Source organism: Acomys minous, assembly GCF_964271855.1.
Source record: "Acomys minous genome assembly, chromosome: 3".
Lineage (NCBI taxonomy): Eukaryota > Metazoa > Chordata > Mammalia > Rodentia > Muridae > Acomys > Acomys minous.
The window spans coordinates 21,746,860-21,768,146 of record NC_140485.1 but is presented as its reverse complement, the minus strand read 5'-3'; the positions used below and the strand labels follow the sequence as shown (position 1 = coordinate 21,768,146).

Here is a 21,287-nt window from a genome sequence, read left to right as displayed (position 1 = left end):
CCTGCCCTGGGGTCTCTGACCACAACCACAGTGCTCATGTATTATTTTGTTTTTACCAGTGGTGGGCCAGTTGTGGTGCTAGTGCAACTGGAGCGAGAGGAGGAAGTCACAGGCCCTGTTATTGCACCTCTCTTCCCACAGGTATGTTCTAGCCGCTGGCTTTACCTGCTCATGGCTAGGTCTTGGGTCAGGGTACATTTCTCACCAGGGGAGAGTAGTCTAGGAGGAGTGAACTCACAAGGCTGAGTACTAGTCTTGGGACTATGAATAATTTTCCTTTTTGTTTTTAAACAATTTAGATAGCTGGTCATTGTTAACATCAGACAGTGTTAATATCTAACTTTTAAGATATATATCTATAAATGGCTCCAGGACACTTGAACTTTTCTAGTTGGTCTTTCCGCAATTACATTTCACTCTGGTTCTAGTAGCATATTTATTTTTAAATCAAAAGAAAGGAAATCTAATCTTTATGTGGGAGAATTGAAGGTTGGGCACAGATGCTGTGTAAGCTTCAGGTCCTTCTATAGACAAGTTACTCAGGTTTCTAGGAAAGTGCCAGTGGGGCACATGGGCTCTCCTGGGCCACAAAGAGGGTTCCTCCAGAGAGACAAGATGTTGGAAGAGGCCCCCAGGCTTGTTTTGTATTCTCTCTGTTGCAGGTCCATCTCCACGTTAGGATTTTTCAGTTAACTTGCCTTGCAACTAAGTTTCTTAAGAACTTGAAGTTCCTATGCTCCAAGGCTAAATCTTTAATAATGTATCTTAGGTTCAGGGACAAGCATTAAATAAAAAAGGTGCCTTGGGCTAGAACTGAAAAATTGGTCCATCTGTGTACTTGAAGACAAAGCCCTTTGGGGACATCTTTAGAGTGCTTTATAACCCTGAAGTCTATCAAGTCGTGTTTCAGGAGCTTTGAGTTCTGTCCCTAATTCATAACCACTCACAGTTACTTGTGGCCATCAAGTTTTACATGCTCAAGTTGTTGGTTTTTGGTTCCTGTAGAAACGTGAAGAGGGCTGGTGGGTTGTGATTGGAGACGCCAAGTCAAACAGCCTCATCTCTATCAAGAGGCTGACCCTGCAGCAGAAAGCCAAGGTGAGTGTGTGCAAGACCCCACATCTATCCCTGAAGCTGGACAGCAGGATTGCTTCCTCCCAGGCGCCCACTAACCTGAGTGACTTCTGTCTGTTCTCTCTAGGTGAAGCTAGACTTTGTGGCCCCAGCCACAGGTGGCCACAACTACACTCTGTACTTCATGAGTGACGCTTACATGGGATGTGACCAGGAGTATAAATTCAGTGTGGATGTGAAAGAAGCTGAGACAGACAGTGATTCAGATTGAGCCTAAGGCATTCTCTCATGTGTATGGGCACAGAATTGAAAACAGTAATGCGGACAGTTGAGGGGGAACTTGTTTTGGAGACCAGGTCTGGCTGCTGCTGTCCCCAGTCCATGTCCAGTTACTTCCCCACTTTGGACCTACCTTGCCTTTTAAGTTCTGGGTCCAGTATTTTCAAGTGTCATGTCAAGTATGAACTGTGTATATAGTTGGAGGCATGCTTTTTGTAGTTCCTTGAGTCAGACATTCTAATAAATAATTTGGAGAAACCGCATGTCCTTAACAGTGATACTTAATTTTCTTCAACCAAATGTCTTGGCCAGAAAAACCCTTTGAGCACTGAACCTTCCTATCAAGTACAGAGGACAAACTTGCCCTCTACTTGGGTTTTGTCTGAAGGACAAACTCCTCTCATGCTAATAATCTTAGCCTCAGCTGAGTCCAGGACAGCCAAGATAACATAGAATAACTCCGTCTCGAAAAACAAAATTAATAATAATAATAATAATAATAATAATAATAATAATAATAATAATAATAATATCAGCCTCCTTTATAGATGTTGCTGAGTGGTGGCAAAGTTAGTGGCATGGCAGCAGGGACTGATTCTGTCTTTGCCAGAGACCAACAGGTAGGGCCTCTCATGATTTGTGTTCTGAAATTCTGTAGCCTTCCTCACAGCAGTAGGGTGGTCGAGATGCACCAGGTAGGTATGACTCTTTAATGTCCCTTTAAATGTCCTATCACAATCTCAGACATACTACTTCAGATGTTTGCTTTCTGTTCTTTAGGAACAGCAGTTTCAAATGATGGTCTCAAGACACCTTTCCCTTCAGAAAACTAAGGTTATATACACTGATACTTGCTATATTAAAAACGAAGGCAGGTCATCTCAAAACAACTTCATTAACATCCGGGAGAAGAGTAGCATGGTACAGTGTTGCAATCACTTTCCATCTGGCTTAACAGAAACCAGTTAGGAACTTTAGCCACTTCTGTGCTACTTCTGTTGTGTGTTGAGCTGAAGCATGTCAACTTCAGAGTTGGGGAAGAAGAGTTTTCCAGTAACCGTGGCTCTCCTTTGATACTGTGTGGCAAGTGTGTGTGGAAGTTTCCTTAAGGCAGTGTGGCTCCACAGCTGCAGTCGTGCATCTTGTACTGCTAGACCCACTGCCCCATCTTAGAGTCACTCTCTGAATGGCTTTGTGACATCAGTACACTGGTCGTTTAGAGAATGACCCACAACATTCCACAGATCTCAAGATATCCATACATTTGCTAATTTCATCACCACTAGAGTTTGTTGCAACACAAGTTTTCAGAAATTCTAATTTTGTCTTTTAAACATTTACCATTAGCAGCAAACACTATCAGTGAAAGGTTTAGTATGTTCATTTTTTAGAAACACAGCTAAAAGCTGTGCATGCCTGTAATCCTAGCACTCACAGAGGTAGAAGCAGGTGCATCTCTGTGAATAGAGGCCAGCCTGGTCTACAGAGCAAGTCCAGGACAGCCCAGGCTACACAGAGAAACCCTACTTAAAAAGCTAAGTAGCCAAGCCTAGATGCTGTAATATTCTAGTTCTGGGGGGAAATGGCATGCCATGAATAGCTAACTTGGCTTCCAACAACTATCCAGTTGTTTTCCAAGACTACCTTACTTCATTGCAGAGAGACTGAATGGAGTTTTCTCATTTGTCAGTATCAGAAGTGTTCTTAGGGGTCAGTGTTTAATATCGCTAGTCATCTTCCTTGTCTGAGTGAAGCTGGCTCCATTCCCACTATAGACACAAGATAGTGAAGACAGATGGCTATTTAACGGTGCCATTCCTCGAACGTGTTGACCTTGAAAGGGTCCTGAGACTCTCAGGGATCTGCAGATCAGTCTAGCTGCCACCTCTCTGGATATTGTTTCCACTGTCTTTCAAGAAATTTAAGGTCACAGTAGTAGTGTAAAAAATTAAGTGGGTGCTCCAGCTTTGGAGACAGCCCTCATATTCCCAAACCAATAAACATCTCTCAGTTTTCCTAGTCAGCACTCTTTTACTTTAATTACTCTCTGGGCTGAAAACCACCACAGATTTGGCAGCATGTACACATGCTATTTATTATCTGTGTGTGTTGAGACAGTCTCTGTCTTCTCATCTGTGCTAGAGCTCACTTTGTAGATCAGTCTGCCTCCTGAGTGCTGGTTAATAAGGTATGCAGCACCACACAAGCCCACTGTTGACATTTAGAGGGCCACAAGCTATTGTGTTAATGTTTTCTGTCCCTTACTAAAAGCCAATTCTCTCTTTAGGGGGGTTTGTTTCTTTTCATAGCCTCAGTTGCCACCACAGTATGATGTCTCAAGACATTTAGGGGGTGAAGTCCTTCAGTTTTGAGTGTCTTTGTTTTTTGAGTAAGGGTCCCTTATCCCAGGCTAGCTTCAAACTTGCTATGTAACCAATGATAACCTGCTTCCGATCACCCTGTCTTTGCTGATTGAGTGCTAGGAAGACACTATAGCTGGCTTGCATGTCTTACATGCAAGGACTTCTGTAAAAATTGCAAAGGTGGGGACTGGAGAGATGGCTCAGTGGTTAAGAGCACAGACTGCTCTTCCAGAGGTCCTGAGTTCAATTCCGGCCGACCGCATGGTGACTCACAATCATCTATAATGTGATCTGATGCCCTCTTCTGGCCTGCAGGTGTACATGCAGGCATAGCACTGTATACGTAATTTTTTTTTTTTTTTTAAATTGCAAAAGTAGAACCCATTCCAACAGTGGCATTATAAGAAATGATAAATGAGCCGGGCGGTGGTGGCGCACGCCTTTAATCCCAGCACTCGGGAGGCAGAGGCAGGCGGATCGCTGTGAGTTCGAGGCCAGCCTGGTCTACAAAGTGAGTCCAGGACAGCTAAGGCTACACAGAGAAACCCTGTCTCGAAAAACCAAAAAAAAAAAAAAAAAGAAATGATAAATGATCTTATTTATAAAACAGGAAATGGAGCACAGATGGATTATGTCTATAAAGCTGTTTCAGAAAGCTCTTAAACACACTCATTCTCCTATATACATTGTGATTACAAATACTGTATTTATCCACCAAATTTAACACCATGCTCCAAATCAAGCAAACTTTGTAGTACGACATACTGCTGTTCCATGTCTCTGTCCCATGGCTCCCTCACATCAACCAAGGGAAACAGTGAATGGTCCTGTGTCTTCTACACAGGTCAAGGATGCTTCAGATCTTGCTGACTAGGAAAGTCTTAGCACATTTTCTGTGGGAATCAAAACTCCCAAGTCTAGCTACAGCTCAGAGGCCTGCAGGCTGGTGATGATACTCCCAGAAGGCCACCTCTCCATCATCACTGCAAGAGGCCAGGAGCCCTGGCTCCTTGGGATTCCAAGCCACACAGTTGACATCCTGGGTATGGGCCTGACGCAGATGGGCTGTCAGAGAGAAGGTGGGCTGCTGTGGATCTGAGCCTGGATCCTCCTCAAACACTCGGATGGCATCATCTCCACAAGCTGTAGCCAGGGCCCCTGTCAGCTGACACCTGAGAGGAATATACATGTCACTGGATAAGCAGATGACTCCAACCTGGCAAATTAGGGAGAGGTGTTCCACAGTCTCAGGCCTCAGCTAAGTGTCTCAGAAAAGCTTCCTCACTAAGATCCATCACATCAACAAAGGCCCTCCTAGTCCTTGGGTGTTCCCACCTGGTTGCCCAAAGACAGATGAAACCAAATCACTTTTCCTGCTTGGCATAAGCAGTTGCTCTTGTCACAGAATCCTTAGCCTCCTTTTAACACTGACATTAACAAGTTTTACCATAACTTAGTCCTTTTTAAAGTCAAGACCTTTAAGCACTGAATATTTCCCCCCTTTGCCCATCACTGTATAAAACTTTTGAGCCATAGCCAGGTGTGGTGGCCCACGCCATTAATCCCAGCCCTTGGGAGGCAGAGGCAGATGGATCTCTGAGTTTAAGTACAGCCTGATCTAAAAAGTGAGTCCAGGAAAAACAAAACAAAGTGAGTCCAAGACAACCAAAGTTACAGAGAGAAACCCTGTCTTGAAAAACCAAAACACAAAACCACCACCAACAAAAAATCATTTTGAACCTGGAATGTGTAACTGCCTATTTCACTTAGTAAATTATAAAACCAACAAAAATTCCAATTGTCTAGCAATGAATGTTTGAGACATTTATTTATGTATTTAGGTTTTCAAGACAGGGTTTCTCTGTGTAGCCCTGACTGTCCTGGAGCTTTGCCGCTGAGAAGTTTACTATTTGTTTTGGTTTTTCAAAACAGGATTTCTCTTGTAGTCCTAGCCTCACTTTGTAAACCAGACTGGCCTTGAACTCACAGAGATCTGCCTGCCTCTGTCTCCCAAATTCTGGGATGATAGGTATGCACGACCACGCCTGGCATAAGTTTATTTTTTTGAGTTTTTTCTTTGCTATTGTAAGATTTATTATAAATGTATACGTGTTTTTGTCTACATGTATATCTGTGTGCCATATGTGTCTAGTGCCCACTGAGGCTGAAAAAGGTGTCAGACTCTCTGGAACTGGAGTTACAGATGGTTGTTAGCTGCCATGTGGATCAATTTCTTACTCTTGTAACCAGCCAGTTATAAGCCAGGCCTAAACTGAAGAAACGCAGAGCAGCCCAGGTTCTGCCATCTCTAGAAGCGCTGCTGTGGGGATGGGGATGGGATTGAGGTCTTACCAAGCAACGTCGTAAATGGTCCTGGTGTGGAAGCCTGACAAAGTGCAGACACATTTCCAGCTGGGGTCAGAGCCACTGCATGCCACCCCTGTGTGATAGATTTTTCTTAAGCCCATGGCATTCTATGTCCTGGACACCTCTACTATTGTAAAGGAAAACCTTGGCCTAACTGTGTTGCCACCCTCCTTATCTGGCTTACACACCATAGCCACCCAAGAATTCTGAGAAGGAAACATCTCTGTTCCACTGCAGGCTGTATCTAACCAGTAAAGCTGTCTTTTAAGGCCACCCACTAGCCAACCCAACCAACTGTACGGCTCCCTCAAGGGATCCCCTTCTTCACATTGTGTTTATAGACATTCCCACCACAGCCAGCTCACGCTGCTGGGTTTTCTTTGTTTCTGTTTGAATCAGCGTCCCACTATAGAGCTCTGGCTGTCCTGGCGTCACCATGGAGATCAGGCTGGCCTTAGAGAGTCTGCTGCCTTAGGCCTCCAATTAAAGTCATGCATTACTATGTCCAGCCTTTCTTTTTCCCTAATTTTTTAAAAAAAAGATTTATTTACTAAGTATCCATGTACACCTGTAGGATCAGATCCCATTATAGATGATTGTGAGCCACCTTCAGGACCTCTGAGAGAGCATTCAGTGCTCTTGGCCTCTGAGCCATCTCTCCAGCCTCTCTGATTTTTTGTTTATAAGATTTATTTTATGTATATGAGTACTCTACCTATATGTACACCTGCTCACCAGAAGAGGGTACCAGATGTCATTATAGATGGTTATGAGCCACCATGTGGTTGCTGGGAATTGAACTCAGGACTTCTGGAAGAACAACCAGTGCTCTTAACCACTAGGCCATCTCTCCAGCCCCCTTTTCCTGATTTTTAGAGACAGGATTTCTCTGTGTAGCCCTGGCTGGCCTCGAACCCAGAGATCTGCCTGTCTCTGCCTCCCGAGTCCCGTGATTAAAGGCGTGCACCACTAACACTTGGAAGTCTTTTTGTGAAGGGAGGGGGTTTGCTGCTGGACTTCCAACTGGGAATTCTTGTGTTACGTTCTCCAGTTAACACCGTTACACGCCATCTTCAAATCTGATTGGAGGGTCTTGTCTTACAAAGCTTTCTTATCTTTTGTGCGTCTCTAGAAACCTGTGACAAACTGAATTCATTGTGTGATTCATGGCAGACTATATCTTGGCAAACTACAAAACGCTTAAGGAAAGGAGTCTCCTTTAACTCCTAGCCCCCTACCTTGTTCATTGCCTGGTAGATACTGGCGCCAGATGCGCACAGTGCGGTCATCACTACAAGATGCCAGACGCTGGCCACTGGGATCAAAGGCCAAGCTCCATACAGTGGACTCATGACCTTCAAGGGTAGCACAGCAGACCCAGTCATCCCCTTCTTCCTGGTACAGCTTCACTGTGTCATCATAGCTGGCAGAAGCCAAAAGCTGAAAGAGTGAGAGAGGAGATGCAGTATTTGTCTGTACTGTCTAGGAGGTCAGCACGGTTCAAACCCTGTCAGGGCAGGACAGGCCCAGGGATCCCTATGAATGAGAAGGTGATGGTAAGGCGTGCAGGCAGGACTGGTACAAGCCTCCACACCAGAGTTCTTTTCTACCTTGTCTGGCTTTTTGTTGGTTGCTTCTGGTTTTTGGAGACAGAGTTGCTCTATTTAGCCTTTGCTGTATTAGACTCTTGTAGACCAGGCTGTCCTGGAACTCATAGATGTCTCTCCTGAGCCCTGAGATTACAAGTGTGTGACACCGCACCTGGCTCCTTGTCTGACCCTTACCTCTTGGGTCGGGTGCCAAACCACATGCTTAACATCCTGCGTATGAGAGCTGAGGACACTCACACATTCATACTCATCCTCTTCGTCAACTGTGGGAGAACAAAAATAAAGCACCAAAGAGGTGAGCCTGCTGGGGAGAAAGCTTCTAGTCAGTGAACGCGTTTCCACTGTACCCAGAGGCACCCGGACTCACCTTCCCAGACCCACACACTCTTATCTCTGCTGCAGGTAGCCAAGAGGTTGCCAGATGGGGCCCAAGCCACTGATTTGACCTCATTTTCATGACCCTCAAGAGTGGTTACACACTGGAAAGGGAAAAAGATCGTGAATTAATGGCATCTGAGTCCTAGGTTTAAAAAAAAAAAAGCCAGAGGTGGTAGGTGCAGGCCTGTAATCTTAGCACCCTGAGAGGCAGAGGGAGGCAGATCTCTGTGAGTTCCAGGATGGCTAAGGCTACAAAAAGATTTATTTAAGTATTATGTATACAGTACTCTGCCTGCATGTACACCTGCAGGCCAGAAGAGAGCATTAGATCACATTATTGATGGTTGTGAGCAACTATGTGGTTGCTGGGAATTGAACTAACTCAGTACCTATGGAAAAGCAGGCATCTGAGTCATCTCTCCAGCCCTGAGCTACCATTTCTATAGTGTAAAAATTATACACTAATTATGAGGCTCATAATTATGTACCTCATAAGCCCAGCTGGTCCAGGCTGACCAAACCCTGGGGTGCAAACAGGTAACAAATCCGCTCCCATCCAGCCTGGTTACCTCAAAATCATCCTGGTTCTTCTTCCAAATGCAAGTGGTAGCATCAAAGCTGGCAGAGGCCAGGTAATTTCCACAGGGGGACCAGGCCACTTTCCTAACGGTGCGCTGATGGCCTTCAGAAAGGACAGACTTGCAAACCCAGCTGTCACCTACAGGCAGAGAACAGGCTCTGGAGCACCATCAAGGCCATTCAATAACTGGTACTAAAAGTGGGACCCTGTTGCGGCCACAAACTCAATCACTATCACAAGGATGCAACCAACTACTTCCTCTGGGAGGGATCCTAACACAGTCAAACTGCTCCTCAGAGTACTTTGCTCATTTTTTCTGCCTCAGCAAATATCCCAGTTACCGCAACAATCCCAGCCTGTCTGTTGACGCTTTCACCCTCCTTCCCCCGACAAACCCTTTACAGAGTAGCGTCTTCCTCGGCCCCAGGATCATAAAGCCAAGCCAGGCCTTACCCTCGGAGCCCCAGATGCGGATTTTACGGTCGCCGCCGCACGAAGCCAACAGGGTCCCCGTGGGGTTCCAGGCCAGGAACCAGCAGCGGGAGTCCGGGTGCGCCGAGACACGGCTCTGCAGCACCAGCGAATCCTTCATGGCGGCGGCCTCAGGGTGAGGAAGGAAGACGCCGAGAGAAGCAACGCGCGGTACGCGGTGGCCACTAAAGGACCCCGCGGCCGCCAGATGCACTTTCGGCCGGAGGGGTAGCTTTGGGAACTGAAGCGCCCTCTGTTGAGGCCGCGCGGCCTTTTGGGACTTGTAGTCACTTCTCTCATCCTCCGCAATGTGAAGCCTCGCGGGACAGTCCGGAACTACCAGTCCCCCGATGCCCTGCGCTAGAACAGGAGGCGCGCGCACACAGTGACGCGCACGGAGGGCAGGGCGATGTGCCGGAGGAGGAGGAGGCCAGGATAGGGTGGGGTTGAAGGAAGCCGGAAGTACATCGGCCCGGGTCGGTCTGGGCGTTGCGGGTTTGGGGCCTGGGATCGCTTGGCCCGGGCAGCTTAGAAGCCTGTGACCGGGCGGAGCGGCGTCATCCCAGCCCTGAGGCCTGCTGACCGGTGAGGAGTAGGGACTAGAGTAGGGAGGGTCACTGTGGCTTAGGTCGCAACCTCAAAGTACGGATTCCGGATCCCGGCGGCCCAGCCGCATCCTCCGCCCCTCAGGACCTCTCTGTCCAATAACCCGGGTCCAAGTCTCCTCCGGCCCCTACGCCAGTAGCCGACCCCTGGTACTGCGCCCGTTCATCCTGGCATGTCCACAGCCCACCTAGTAGCCTGCCCTCTCCGAGCCCTAGTCCAGCACCCCTCATCCAGAGCCCTTGGTCCCCGCCCCCCGAATTCCCGCAGTCCTTTGGTCTGTGCTCAGCCCTGGGTCCCACCCCGCAGTCCCTGGTGCGGGCCCTGACAGCTCCGGTCCAGCCGCCCATTGCGTTGCTCTCCACCCGGGACAGATAGGCTCTGCGCGCCCCGCTGAGGTCGGCGGCCACCAGCAGCGACCGCAGAGCTACAGCGGGCGGCCCCGGGCATGTACGCCCCTGGAGGCGCAGGGATGCCGGGAGGGCGCCGGCGGAGAAGCCCGGGAAGCAGCGCTCTGCCCAAGCAGCCGGAGCGGAGCCTGGCCTCGGCCCTGCCTGGAGCCCTGTCCATCACGGCGCTGTGCACTGCCCTCGCGGAGCCCGCTTGGTTGCACATCCACGGAGGCACCTGTTCCCGCCAGGAGCTAGGGGTCTCGGACGTGCTGGGCTACGTGCACCCGGATCTGCTGAAAGGTGAGGGCCGATGAGCTCCTGCTCTCCCGGTTTGAGGGGTGGTGCAGAACGGATAAGCGTCTGGCTGAAGCATAGATAACCAGAGGCATTCATTTGTTAAAAGAAACAGCTCCCATTCTTGCTTGGTGCCCATCCCCACCAGGTGGCTCTGTTTGGGGGTCTAGCCCCTCATTAATTCTGATGTTATTCAGCCAAGCACCTATTCCTTACCGCCATACTAAACCAAACCGCTGCTATTTTAGGTTTACTGCCCTAGGAAAGACACTTTACAGGTAGAAGAAATAAAGGTGTTAGGTATTAAACAGACCTGTGAGATACAGAAAAGTTGTTTGGGGCAGCCTAACTGATGGAGAAAACAGAGCTGTAATGTGATTAATTGTAAAAGATATCTTGATGTTCTCTGATAATTGGACTTCCAGTAGCAGGAACGTGTGGCATCCCAGGCCGTCGGATATCCGTTCCATTGCCACACTCAACAGCTGCAATTTGGTTTTTCGTGCCCTTACAAGTATGCCTGACTGAGAGGTTGCTTTATTCATCAGTGGATTTCCCAGACCAGCAGGCAGAAGAAAGCAACTATTCTGTTTATTGGGTGAAATAGGAGTCCAGAGCTTAGAGGAGGGCCTGACTCAGGGGCCTCGTAGCTTCTCCATTTCTAGGATTGAGGATACAGTCTGTGTGGTGTGAAAGCAGGACTGAACTTCCTGATCTTTAACCTAAAAATGGTCAGTTGTCCCCAGGTGGTCACATCTAGTTGCTCTCAGGTCCTTTAAACTATTATCAGAAGTTCTCACATTTCTTCTTTGCCTCTCTTTGGTTCTGGTACATCCCTCTTAGATATGAGCAAGGTGTCTCATGAAGGGCTCAGGCCCTGGGGTGTGGTGAAAATGTCAGTGTCTCCCTCTGTATTGAAATAAAAACACTGTCGTAGGTCTAAGTTGGAAAGCCTTAGTGTTGTCACTAAGTCACCTAGTGTTGTCTTTCTTGGTTGAGTTCTCTTAACAGTTTGCTTCTCTGCACATTTGCACATTCAGAGCTTTAGGATGATTTCTAGAGAACAGTATGAAGGCTTCCAATTTGAGATATTTTTCACCCTCTTCCAGAGTTTGGCTCTCTAAGACCAAGAATATACTGGATGGCCTCCTGATAGGCAGTTTTTTGTTAGCATATACCTGATGGCACAGAAGCTACATAGTTGAGATCTGAATGCTTTTCCATTTCTCTGCACTCGCCTTCATTCGGGCCTTTTTCATTTGACGCTGTGGTGTTTCTGTTTCAGGAGTTGCTTTTCCTTTGCACGTCATCCATGGGTAGGAGGGTCATAACATTCAAATGATGGAGAGGAGGCAAGCTGGTCTTACATCCTTGTTTCAGAGATCCAGGAAGACAAGTGAGCGAGCTCCCCAGGCTTGCCCTCCTGACACTGCCTCCCATCAATTGATGCCAGAATAAAACGGTCCTTAGTTAAGTTTATATCCTGTTTCACTTGAGCTGTTGTAAAGAAGGATCTCGTGATACCCTGCCTTGGTGTACATCCCTGCCAAAGGCATGTTAAAATAAAATTCAGTTCCTAGTGCAAGTTGTCTTAACTTTTACATTGTGTTTGCCTCACGTTTAGAGCTCTTAGCTTTTGTGTGGTTTGCCTGCTCTGCCCATCTCCTTGGCCATTATAAGCCAGGATCACTTGGCTCCTGTCTATAAATAGGAACATTGGCAGTTGGGCCTTGTGAGCCGTTGCAGAAAGCAAGAATCTGTTCCCTTGGCACGTCTCTTCTTCTGTGTTTTGTGGTGCCTGGTGGACTTCAGGCGTGTAGTATCCTGTGGGGGGGCGGGGTGCTGGTTTTTAGTCCAGTCCCAGGAAGGAACACAGCTGGGCTGGGCAAATAAGGATGCTTACGGAGGGAAACACCCCCTGCCAGGTCTCTGCAGTAACATAGTAAGGTGGGCCAGAAGGCTCGAAGCAAGCCTGTGCACCACGCATGGTGCTGAGCACACTTCACATTTGCCTCCATTTCATCCTTATTTACAAAGGTCCCAGTTTAGGGAATCTACTCAGAGACACAGTGGACCCAAGTAGTGACTTAAAAGTCCACACCTTAGTGCCCTCTGAGTTTGTTTTGTTTTGTTTTCCTTTCTGTTAGAGCTATCTTCAATTTACTATTTACTGTTTTAATTGGATTTTGTTTGTTGTTATTGTTTTGGGTTTTATTTGTTTGTTTGCTTTTATTAGGGGTGAGGGAATGCACATACACCACAAGGGGCACACAAAGAAAGCAGCTTGGGAAGCTGAAGCCTCTTAGGTTGGGTTTTTATCACAAGCCTAGCCAGAGCTGTGCTGTTTAGCCCCCACACTGCCTCTCAGGTTTCAGGCTGGACTTGGTGAACCTGAGGCAGAGCCACCCACCCTTGCAGTGTGACCAGATCCATGAAGCCTTTAGCAAATGCCAGCTCAACAGATTCTGTTCTGAATCCTCTCACTAAGCCCAGACTTTTGGTGTCTAGAACAGAGACTCTGAAAGCCCTTTACCTCTCTAGTGTAGCCAGCAAAAGGCAGCCCCCAACCACCAGCCTCCGGAAGCAGTTCTGGAGAATGAGGAAGTTGGGGATTAGATGTCAAATGTCTCAGGATTGACAACAGCCACTGGAGGACCAAGGGTCTTCCAGGGAGGGCTTGTGTACCTGATGGGTGGTGACAGATATGGCTGCTACCGCCAGGCCCTTGGAGAAAGTTCCCCGGGTAGCTTCGCTGGCACCTTTGAAATTTGTAAGGTGACCCATCTGGTCACTACGGCACCCTGCTGTGGTCCGCGTCAAGTTTGGCTGAAAGCCAAGAGTTTCGGGGAAGGCATGCAAAGCTGGGGAGACGGTGCTCAGAGGGGCTGGGGCGGTAGGGATTCCTCCAGCCCACAGGAACGCCTGTGAAGGGGGAGGCAGGGAAGAACAGCAGGGAGCTGGTCTGAAACCACTTTGGCTTTGAAGCCTTCAGCACACATGGGCCAGGAGGGCGTCAGCCACTGACAGGTAGACACGGAAGAGCTGGAGCGTTCAAAACATCCAGCCCCGTGACTCACCGATGACCTTGGTCAAAGTCAGCTCCTTAGGATCTTATTACATAGCAGCTGCCTTCTTCCCTGATGACTAGAAGGGACAGTCAAGCAGTGTTTACCAAAATAAACAGGTCAGAACACAACTGGAGGGAAGGCTAGGATATGCTGTGTGTCTGGAATGTAGTGTACCAAGTCACTGGCTCAAATGTAAAGTCAAGCTCCTGCCCCACATGGCCTTTCTCACCTACCTACCTAGCCTTTGGGGACTTTTGTGTCTCTGGAAGGCCTCTTGGGGAAAGGAGTGCTATTTGCCCTCGCTACCATACTGGTATTTTAAGAAAGAAAGCTGGAGATTTTAAGATCTCTGGCCCCAGGAAATGCTCTTGATCAGGGCTAACTACCTGTCTTCTGGTCTTACCTCATGAGAAAACACCTGCCCCGCCCCACCCCTCTGTGTGAATGATAGCATCACCCAAAGGGAAGTTCACATTTGGCTTTTCCCTTAAGCTAGTGTTTCTCAAGTTGTGGGTCATGATCCCTTTGGGGGTCAAATGACTCTTTCATAAGGGTCACCTAAGACCACTAGAAAATAGGAAAATTATAGTTATGAAGTAGCAACAAAAATAATTTTACAGTTAGGGGTCACCACAACATGAGGAACTGTAGAAAAGAGTACAGCATTAGGAAGGTTGAGGGCCACTTAAGCCCTATAGCTTTGGAGTAGAGAAGGAGCTGAAACAAAGCATGCTTGACTTTGGTGTCAGAAGCTGTTCCTCTGTGACACAGTCTGGCTGAACAGATGACTACTTTCCCTCTTTCACCACCCTGTCTGTGGTGGGTGAGGTGAGTGTTGCTGCTTTCATTTGAGCCATTACGAAGCCATCTAGTGAGTTGCTGAAGATTGACTGTGGTGTGTGGTAAGCCTCGCATTTGGCCAGGTGTGGAGTTTTTCTGTCCTGACCCCTGATTGGAATTGTACTCAGCTGCCCTTGGGCGTGCAGAGTTTCAAACACCGTAAGAGCTTGTTTTGCCCTAGGTCCCTGAACGAGCACTGCTCATCACTCAGTGTCCTAGGTCCCTGAACGGGCACTGCTCATCACTCAGTGTCCTAGGTCCCTGAACGGGCACTGCTCATCACTCAGTGTCCTAGGTCCCTGAACGGGCACTGCTCATCACTCAGTGGTCCACCCTTTCTTGCCTTTTTGTTGTTGCTGCTGCTGATAGAGTTTGAGTCCTTAAGCTGCTTTTTCGTGAGCTCAGCAGCTGCTGTCTTGGACAGTGCTCATACTAGCTCGTCTGACCCTTCTTTTCAATACTCCTCCTTAGAGATGGATTATGTCCATCAAGGAAAAAACGAAAGCTGCCAGTGGGTGCTTAGCGGTTTCCAAGCCGCACAGTGCAGTGTCTGGGAGTCACTCACTGTGTGACCTGAAAGAAGTCACTTAATCTTCTGAAGCCTCTGACTCCCCATCTCAGCCATGTGATGACTTCCAGGGTGGCAGTCAGGTTTAGCAAAGATAATGCTTGACCACCTGTGTACACAGGCTCCTATATCTTCCCCCATGTTTGCCTCTAGGGTAGGGCAGATGAGGGAGGAGGGTGTTTTACCATGTGCATATCTTATTTATTAAAATAAAAGTGTTTTAAAATTGTAAAGCACATAGGTGTGGATATATTAGGTACATATTTTCTTTTTTAAAGATTGATTTATTATATATACAATGTTGTTTCTGTATGTACAACTACATGGCAGTAGAGGGCACCAGATCTCATTACAGATGGTTGTGAGCCACCATGTGGTTGCTGGGTATTTAATCTAGGGTCTCTCTGTAAGAGCAGCCAGTGCTCTTAACCTCTAAGCCCTCTCTCTAGTCCTAGGTACATATTTTCAAGGATAAAAGAATATCCTGGGTTCAACCATCATCAAAACCCAGTGTCTTTGAAGCGTCTTGTGTCTTCACACAGAGTGCTTGGCTGCGCTGAGAATGCAGGTGAACTACTGCAGAGTGGCCTATGATGGCCCAGTGTGTCTCTGGCAGGCCTTCTTGGTGGCACTGGAACACTTGAGTCCTGCCCCAGCACTCCCACATGCCATGCTAACCCCAAAAAGAACTGGTTCAGTTTTCAGTGATGCTCAAATCAGAGCCAGGAGTCAGCCCTTGCTTCCCCTAGTTTTTCTTCCTGAGCCCCTTCAGAATGCTGTCTGAAGTAGGCAGTGCTGGATGCACTGAGGCCTAATGCTGGCTTCTGGCAGAACTCATGCATGAGCAAGCTCCATGGCAATAGGTAATCACCCAAGCTGGACACTTGGTCCCAAAGAGATGCTCAACAGTTAATATCATGACAGATAGCTCTGAAGGCAGCCAGATGAAGGCATCTGGGTCTTGTCGGGGCCCAGCTAGCATCTACCTGTAGAATCCTGAGTCCGAGGCTGGTACACATGTCAGTCACAAAATGCTTGGCATCTCCCACTGCCCAAGATCCATGAAGGCCAGCATCTGCTGGAATGAATCCTTTTTGTTGGCAGTGGGTCTACCACTTAGCTTCTGGGTTTTTCCTACCTTCCTCTGGTGTCTGGTACTGGTGTTTTTTGGGACTGGAGATTTGGACTACTTGTATGGGGAGTTTCTATGGTCCCAGACCTTCTAGGAGCCTGGTACATGATTGCAGCAACACTTTGGTGATGGGCATGTGTGCTAGAAATTGAAGATTATTACTTTCAGATTCTGAATTTGACATCAGTGCTCAAGAAAGGAGCCTGTAGCCTGTGAATTTGACCAGCTCAAACAAAAGCACTTGGCAATGCCTGAGTAAGAGAAGGGAGAGGAAATGGAGACTTTATTATTTATTTAGCTAGCAGGGTCTTGATACATACCCCTGGCTGGCCTGGGACTCACTATGTAGACCAGGCTAGCTTCTAACACAGATCTGCCTCCAAGTGCTGGGATTAAAGGTGTGGGCCTGTACACTCTGCCTTTGGTTCCTATTTGGATCAGTCTTTATTCTGTTCTATGGTTTGGAAGCCATCACAGCATAGCTATCAAAGGAGATTGACAATATTGTTTAATTGAAAATTTTAAAGGGTGTTGAAATACAAATTGCTCTGTTTGGGTGCATGATTGTCACCCTGGGGACTCCTGAATGTTGCCTCTCCTGTTTTAGCACTTCCTTTTCCTTGGTTTACTCCCCTATTTTGGTAGTACATACATGCTGTAGTTTCTGAACCTTCTAGGGCCTTGTGGTATACTTCTTAGCTTTTCCATCGCTGGCTTGTGTTTCAGCTATCAGTGTCTTCACCCTAGTCTTCTTGAGTTTGGGGTTGGTTCTGGGCTTGGTGATTGAGACAGGGAGTCATGAAGCCAGGCTGCCTGTAGATTTGCTAAGTAGCGGAAACTGGCCTTGAACTCTTGAACATCCTGGCAATACCTCCCAAGTGCTGGGACTACAAGAGTTAACCACTGGCCAGCTCAGCGGCATTGTGAGTCTTCACCATTGTCCATTCCCAGAACCTTTCCATGACTCCTCCATTTCTTCAGCTCCTGGCAGCCACCATCTCATTCTTGGTGTCAGTGTCCTGACTTCTTGGCATCATGTGAACATAATCATATACTACTTGTCCTTCTGTCTTTGCCTTAACTTACTTCACTTAGCTCAGTGTCTCCAAGTTCAATGTCTGTTTTGGAGTGAAAAAGAAAGGAATGAGTGAATAAGTGGAAAATAAGCATTTATTGACCTCTGGCCTTGGTTTCTCTGGCTGTTTCAGTTCAGAAATCAATGGTCTTTCTCTGTTGGCCCAAAGTAACCTCTAGCAAAATAGCTTACTGTGCCAGCTTAATTAATTGTCAAGATCTGAAAAAATGGTTTGAAGCTAGGTCTAGTGGCACACATCTGTAATTCCAGTCCTCGGAGGGCCGAGACAGGAGGATCACAAGTTTGAAGCCAGCCTGGGCTACACAGCAAGATTGTCTCACAAGCGAAAGGGAGGGAGGGGAGGAGGGAGGGGTAGGCACTGAGTTTGTAAAGTGACTAGCATATAGAAAGCCCTAGGCTTGTGCCATAAAATTATGTGTGGTGGTATATGCCTATAATTCTAGCCCTTCAGAGGTAGAGGCAAGAAGGTCACAAGTTCAAGGTCATCCCTTCTCAGCAAGTTTGAAGTCAGCCTGAGATACATGAAATCCTGTCTCAAAAAGAAATAAAGGGGCTGGAGAGATGGCTCCGAGGTTAAGAGCACTGGCTGCTCTTCCAAAGGTCCTGAGTTTAATTCCCAGCAACCACATGGAGGCTTACGACCATCTATAATAAGATCTGGTGCCCTTTTCTGGCCTGCAGGTGTACATGCAGGAAGAACACTGTATACATAATAAATAAATAAATCTTAAAAAAGAAAAAAAATTAATAAAAACAGAAGACCATGGCAAGTGCAATGGAACAGTCACCCTAGGCTAGTCTTGTTGGAAAAAGGACTTGAGGTGTGCAGGTGACTCCTGTTGTGGCATGGAAGTCCCTTGCCTCTCCAGAGCAGCTGGTGGCAGGAGCTCACACAGTGCCCTCCAGGGCTTCTGTCTCCCAGAGACTGGGAGAGTGGACCAAGAACCTCCCAAGTGCACTGCTTGCCTTGGTGTTTCTTGAGCACAAAGCTTCCATTCTCTGTGCACAGATTTCTGCATGAACCCCCAGACGGTGCTGCTTCTGAGGGTCATCGCTGCCTTCTGCTTCCTGGGCATCCTGTGCAGTCTCTCTGCATTCCTTTTGGATGTCTTTGGGCCCAAGCATCCAGCTCTGAAGATTACTCGTCGTTATGCCTTCGCTCACATCCTCACTGGTAAGCCCAGGCCATACTCCGGTGGGAGAGGACCTGCCCTGGGCATGGTGGTATGTGGGACTGTTTCTCCATGGAAGGCTTGTGTGATAAGCTGCAGCCTTTCAGGGCATGGGGTCCCTTAGTGTTGGCATCCGTCATTTGTGAATAATTTGCCCAGCATTAGAGGGAATGTTAGAACTCAGTAAGAATCTCATGGCTCAGGCTGGTGTGGTGGCACATGCCTATAATCTCAACACTATGCTTACACCAGGCCCTGAATCTCCATGAACTTTGCCATTTTTAGAGAGCCATGTGGTTCTCATTTTTTCTTTTTGTTTTGTTTTTCAAGACAGTGTTTCTCAAACTCACAGCAATCCACCTGCCTCTGCCTCCCTGAGTGCTGGGATTACAGGCATGTGCCTCGGCGCCCGGCTTAAAGACTAATTCTTAAGATAGATCCTGTTTATTAGAATGGGTCAGATAATTGTCCAAAGTCCCAAGCCAAGAGTCTCATAACGAAGAAAGTTCTTAGGGCCTTGGGCCAGGCAAGTCCTCTGAGACCTGGGTGAGAGGCTGTGATTGGCTCCTTAAGCATTCTAAATGCTGACCCTCCCCTTCTGTGCTGTTCTTCTCTTCCAGTTCTACAGTGTGCTACTGTCATTGGCTTTTCCTACTGGGCTTCTGAGCTCATCCTGGCCCAGCAGCAACAGCATAAGAAGTACCACGGCTCCCAAGTCTACGTCACCTTTGCTGTTAGCTTCTACCTGGTTGCAGGAGCTGGTGGAGCCTCAATCCTGGCTACTGCAGCCAACCTCCTGCGCCACTACCCGACGGAGGAAGAAGAACAAGCACTGGAGCTACTATCTGAGATGGAGGAGAATGACCCCTACCCAGCAGAGTATGAGGTCATCAACCAGTTCCAGCCCCCCCCTGCCTACACACCCTAATGCCAGCCGGGGCTCTCTTCCTCAGCAGCCCTCCCCCCAGTGCCACAGCTCCTCTCACACCCAGAGGAGCCACTTCCCCCAGCAGGTCTCACCGGTAGGACCCTGACCATCTTCACCAAACCTTCCTGAGAAGACACTCTGTGGCTTTAGGGTTGTCCACGTGTCCCTGCTCTGTAGAGCTGGGGCTCTAATTTTATATAATGCAGTCTTTCCCCTCCCAGCGCCCTCTGCTCCTTTCCTACTCATTAGCTCCTTCCAAACCAGGGATGGTCAGATACGTTTCCTCTCTCCGTGGGCCATGTCTTTGGGACTGGGACCTTCCTTGGGTTGCTGCTGGTAGTGGACAGTCCCTGAGAGAGGTGCCAACAGGGCACAAGGGGAAGGGGACTGTGCCATGGAAGTTCACTTTGCCAGGCCCAGCGTGTGTACCACTTATGTATCTCTGGGCTGACCCCCCATTCCTTTTAGAGTGCCCCAGGCCCAGCCGTCCACTTTGTGGATTCTCTGCACTTTAGTCTGGGGACCACTCCTCATGTGTGTTCTGGTTTTCTTGAGAGAAAGAATTGCTGTTGGGGGGCAGAGGTGCTCTCCTGCCCTGCCCTGGCTTCCCATGGTTGGAACCAGGCAGGGAAGCAGAACCAAGCAAGAGACTGATCCTATCGAGGACCCCAGTGAATTGACTGAGTGGCCCAGCCCCTTCACCTTTTAATGTGAGTGGCTTTAAAAGGAAAAACAAAACCAAGCAATAGCAGCCATACCCTCCTTCTAAAGCAGGGATACGGTGTTGTTGTTCAGAAATGTAGCCCATCCTTACGGCTCCACAGTGTTTTGGACCATAGCTCCCTCTGAGCCTACTGTCACCCCTCCCAGTCTCTCCAACAGAATGCAGGCTTTCTGTCCTGGCTCCTTCTTCCAGGCAGCTGTGGCTCCCTGGAGCCTTTCTGTGGAGCTAGGGCCACATGGCCCCCGGGGGGCTGAGAACTATGGCCTGGCTGGCTGGCCAGCATGGTGCTCCTCAGAACTGTGGCACTGAGATGTAACCTGGCCTCAGTACAGGGAGGGGCTAAACAGGGCAGGACCCTCCACTCTCCATAGGTACTCCACCGAGAGGCCCACCAGGTTGGTGTCAGGACCCTGTCAGATGTGCAGGCCTGGCTGTAGCCTTCAGAGTCAGTGTGGCCCTAGACTGTGGCTTGGGGCTACAGCTTGCTGCATGCCCCTCACCCCTTCTGGAATGTTTGCTGGTCTTGCGGTGTGCTACTGGGCTGTTACGCTAGCTTTTCTGTTCGCCTTGGGTCCAGTTTTGTTTTGTTTTATTTTAATTTTTGGCTTTTTTGCCTGGAGACCTGGGGCATAAGGTAGGTGGGACTTGAGAAGCCTGCAGCGTGGATCCAGATAGGCAAGCTGCTCTTGATCAGTCATGAGCGTCTTTGGAGTGACAGTCTAGTGCTAGCTGAAAGGGGGGTGAATCCCAGTCCCCTCCCACCTGTAAGACAGCAGTCATTGCACTGTGACCACAAGAAGACTGCCACCTCCCCATTCTCTGGCCAAAAAGAGTGGTGACTATATGGACAGATGCCTATGCAGATGAAGACCAAGTGTGCCCATAAGAAACCATCTGCTTGGAGTTCCTGCTGTAATGCCAAAGCGTGCCCTGGTATGACTCTCCCATTCTTATAGACCCTTCTGAGGCAAGAAAGGCTGCCAGGTGATGCCTGAGTGCAAAATCAAGGAGCTAAGTTAAGTCTGCCTTTCTGTGAAGTCCTGAGCTTATCCTTGGCAGGTTTCTGAAGTGTGTGGCCAGCTCTCTCTAACGTGGCACCTGAGGGAGCAGACCAGAAAACAGGCACCAAATATGCATGCCAAAGTGAAGGAGGACTTGACCCTGTGGACAGCTCCTTGTGGCTTGGAACCCACTTTTTACTAGTTTCCCACTCCTCTGGCCTTTTTCTCTCCCCTGCCATTCTGACACTGATACTTTGTCATATAAACTTCCCTGGTTGTGTTTTTCTTTTCTAGGAAAAAAATTAAAAGGCAAAACAAAAACCAGAAACTACAAATGAGAACACAAA

At 48.2% G+C, this 21,287-nt stretch overlaps 3 protein-coding genes across 4 annotated transcripts in view; 2 read left to right on the top strand and 1 right to left on the bottom strand.

Annotated features, from left to right (window-relative positions):
- Window positions 1–1,611, top strand: part of SNRNP200 (small nuclear ribonucleoprotein U5 subunit 200) — a 31,406-nt gene extending 29,795 nt beyond the window's left edge. Inside the window, exons 43-45 of the mRNA XM_084777861.1 lie at window positions 60–141; window positions 1,006–1,098; window positions 1,202–1,611. Coding sequence (XP_084633987.1) covers window positions 60–141; window positions 1,006–1,098; window positions 1,202–1,345 — 319 coding nt within the window. The 3' untranslated portion in view covers window positions 1,346–1,611. The remainder of the gene's footprint in view (window positions 1–59; window positions 142–1,005; window positions 1,099–1,201) is intronic.
- A 2,682-nt stretch (window positions 1,612–4,293) lies between these two features.
- Window positions 4,294–9,414, bottom strand: CIAO1 (cytosolic iron-sulfur assembly component 1). Its single transcript, XM_084777866.1, has 7 exons — window positions 9,105–9,414; window positions 8,641–8,789; window positions 8,061–8,172; window positions 7,868–7,956; window positions 7,322–7,523; window positions 6,069–6,156; window positions 4,294–4,888 (listed from the first exon to the last, which is right to left on the bottom strand). The coding sequence occupies exons 1-7, from the start codon at window positions 9,241–9,243 to the stop codon at window positions 4,645–4,647; spliced, it is 1,023 nt and encodes a 340-aa protein (XP_084633992.1). The 5' UTR covers window positions 9,244–9,414; the 3' UTR covers window positions 4,294–4,644.
- A 141-nt stretch (window positions 9,415–9,555) lies between these two features.
- On the top strand, window positions 9,556–21,287 carry TMEM127 (transmembrane protein 127). Of its 2 annotated transcripts, none has more exons than XM_084777874.1 (4): window positions 9,556–9,707; window positions 10,100–10,417; window positions 18,125–18,289; window positions 18,908–21,287. In XM_084777874.1, exons 2-4 carry the CDS (start codon window positions 10,174–10,176, stop codon window positions 19,213–19,215), a joined length of 717 nt encoding a protein of 238 aa, XP_084634000.1. In that variant the 5' UTR covers window positions 9,556–9,707; window positions 10,100–10,173; the 3' UTR covers window positions 19,216–21,287. The 2 variants fall into 2 exon arrangements, with proteins under 2 accessions (XP_084634000.1, XP_084634001.1); XM_084777875.1 differs by having other exon boundaries at window positions 9,562–9,707; window positions 10,104–10,417.

Excerpts from the sequence above, each read along its gene's own strand:
- TMEM127 (XM_084777874.1), top strand. The coding sequence starts at position 10,174 with ATGTACGCCCCTGGAGGCGCAGGGATGCCGGGAGGGCGCCGGCGGAGA. Across the intron at positions 10,418-18,124 it reads GCACCCGGATCTGCTGAAAG|ATTTCTGCATGAACCCCCAG; the intron begins GTGAGGGCCGAT and ends CTCTGTGCACAG. Across the intron at positions 18,290-18,907 it reads CTTCGCTCACATCCTCACTG|TTCTACAGTGTGCTACTGTC; the intron begins GTAAGCCCAGGC and ends CTTCTCTTCCAG.
- CIAO1 (XM_084777866.1), bottom strand. The coding sequence starts at position 9,243 with ATGAAGGATTCGCTGGTGCTGCAGAGCCGTGTCTCGGCGCACCCGGAC. Across the intron at positions 8,173-8,640 it reads AGAACCAGGATGATTTTGAG|TGTGTAACCACTCTTGAGGG; the intron begins GTAACCAGGCTG and ends TTCCCTTTCCAG. Across the intron at positions 6,157-7,321 it reads TCTACCAGGCAATGAACAAG|GGGTGGCATGCAGTGGCTCT; the intron begins GTAGGGGGCTAG and ends TCTATCACACAG.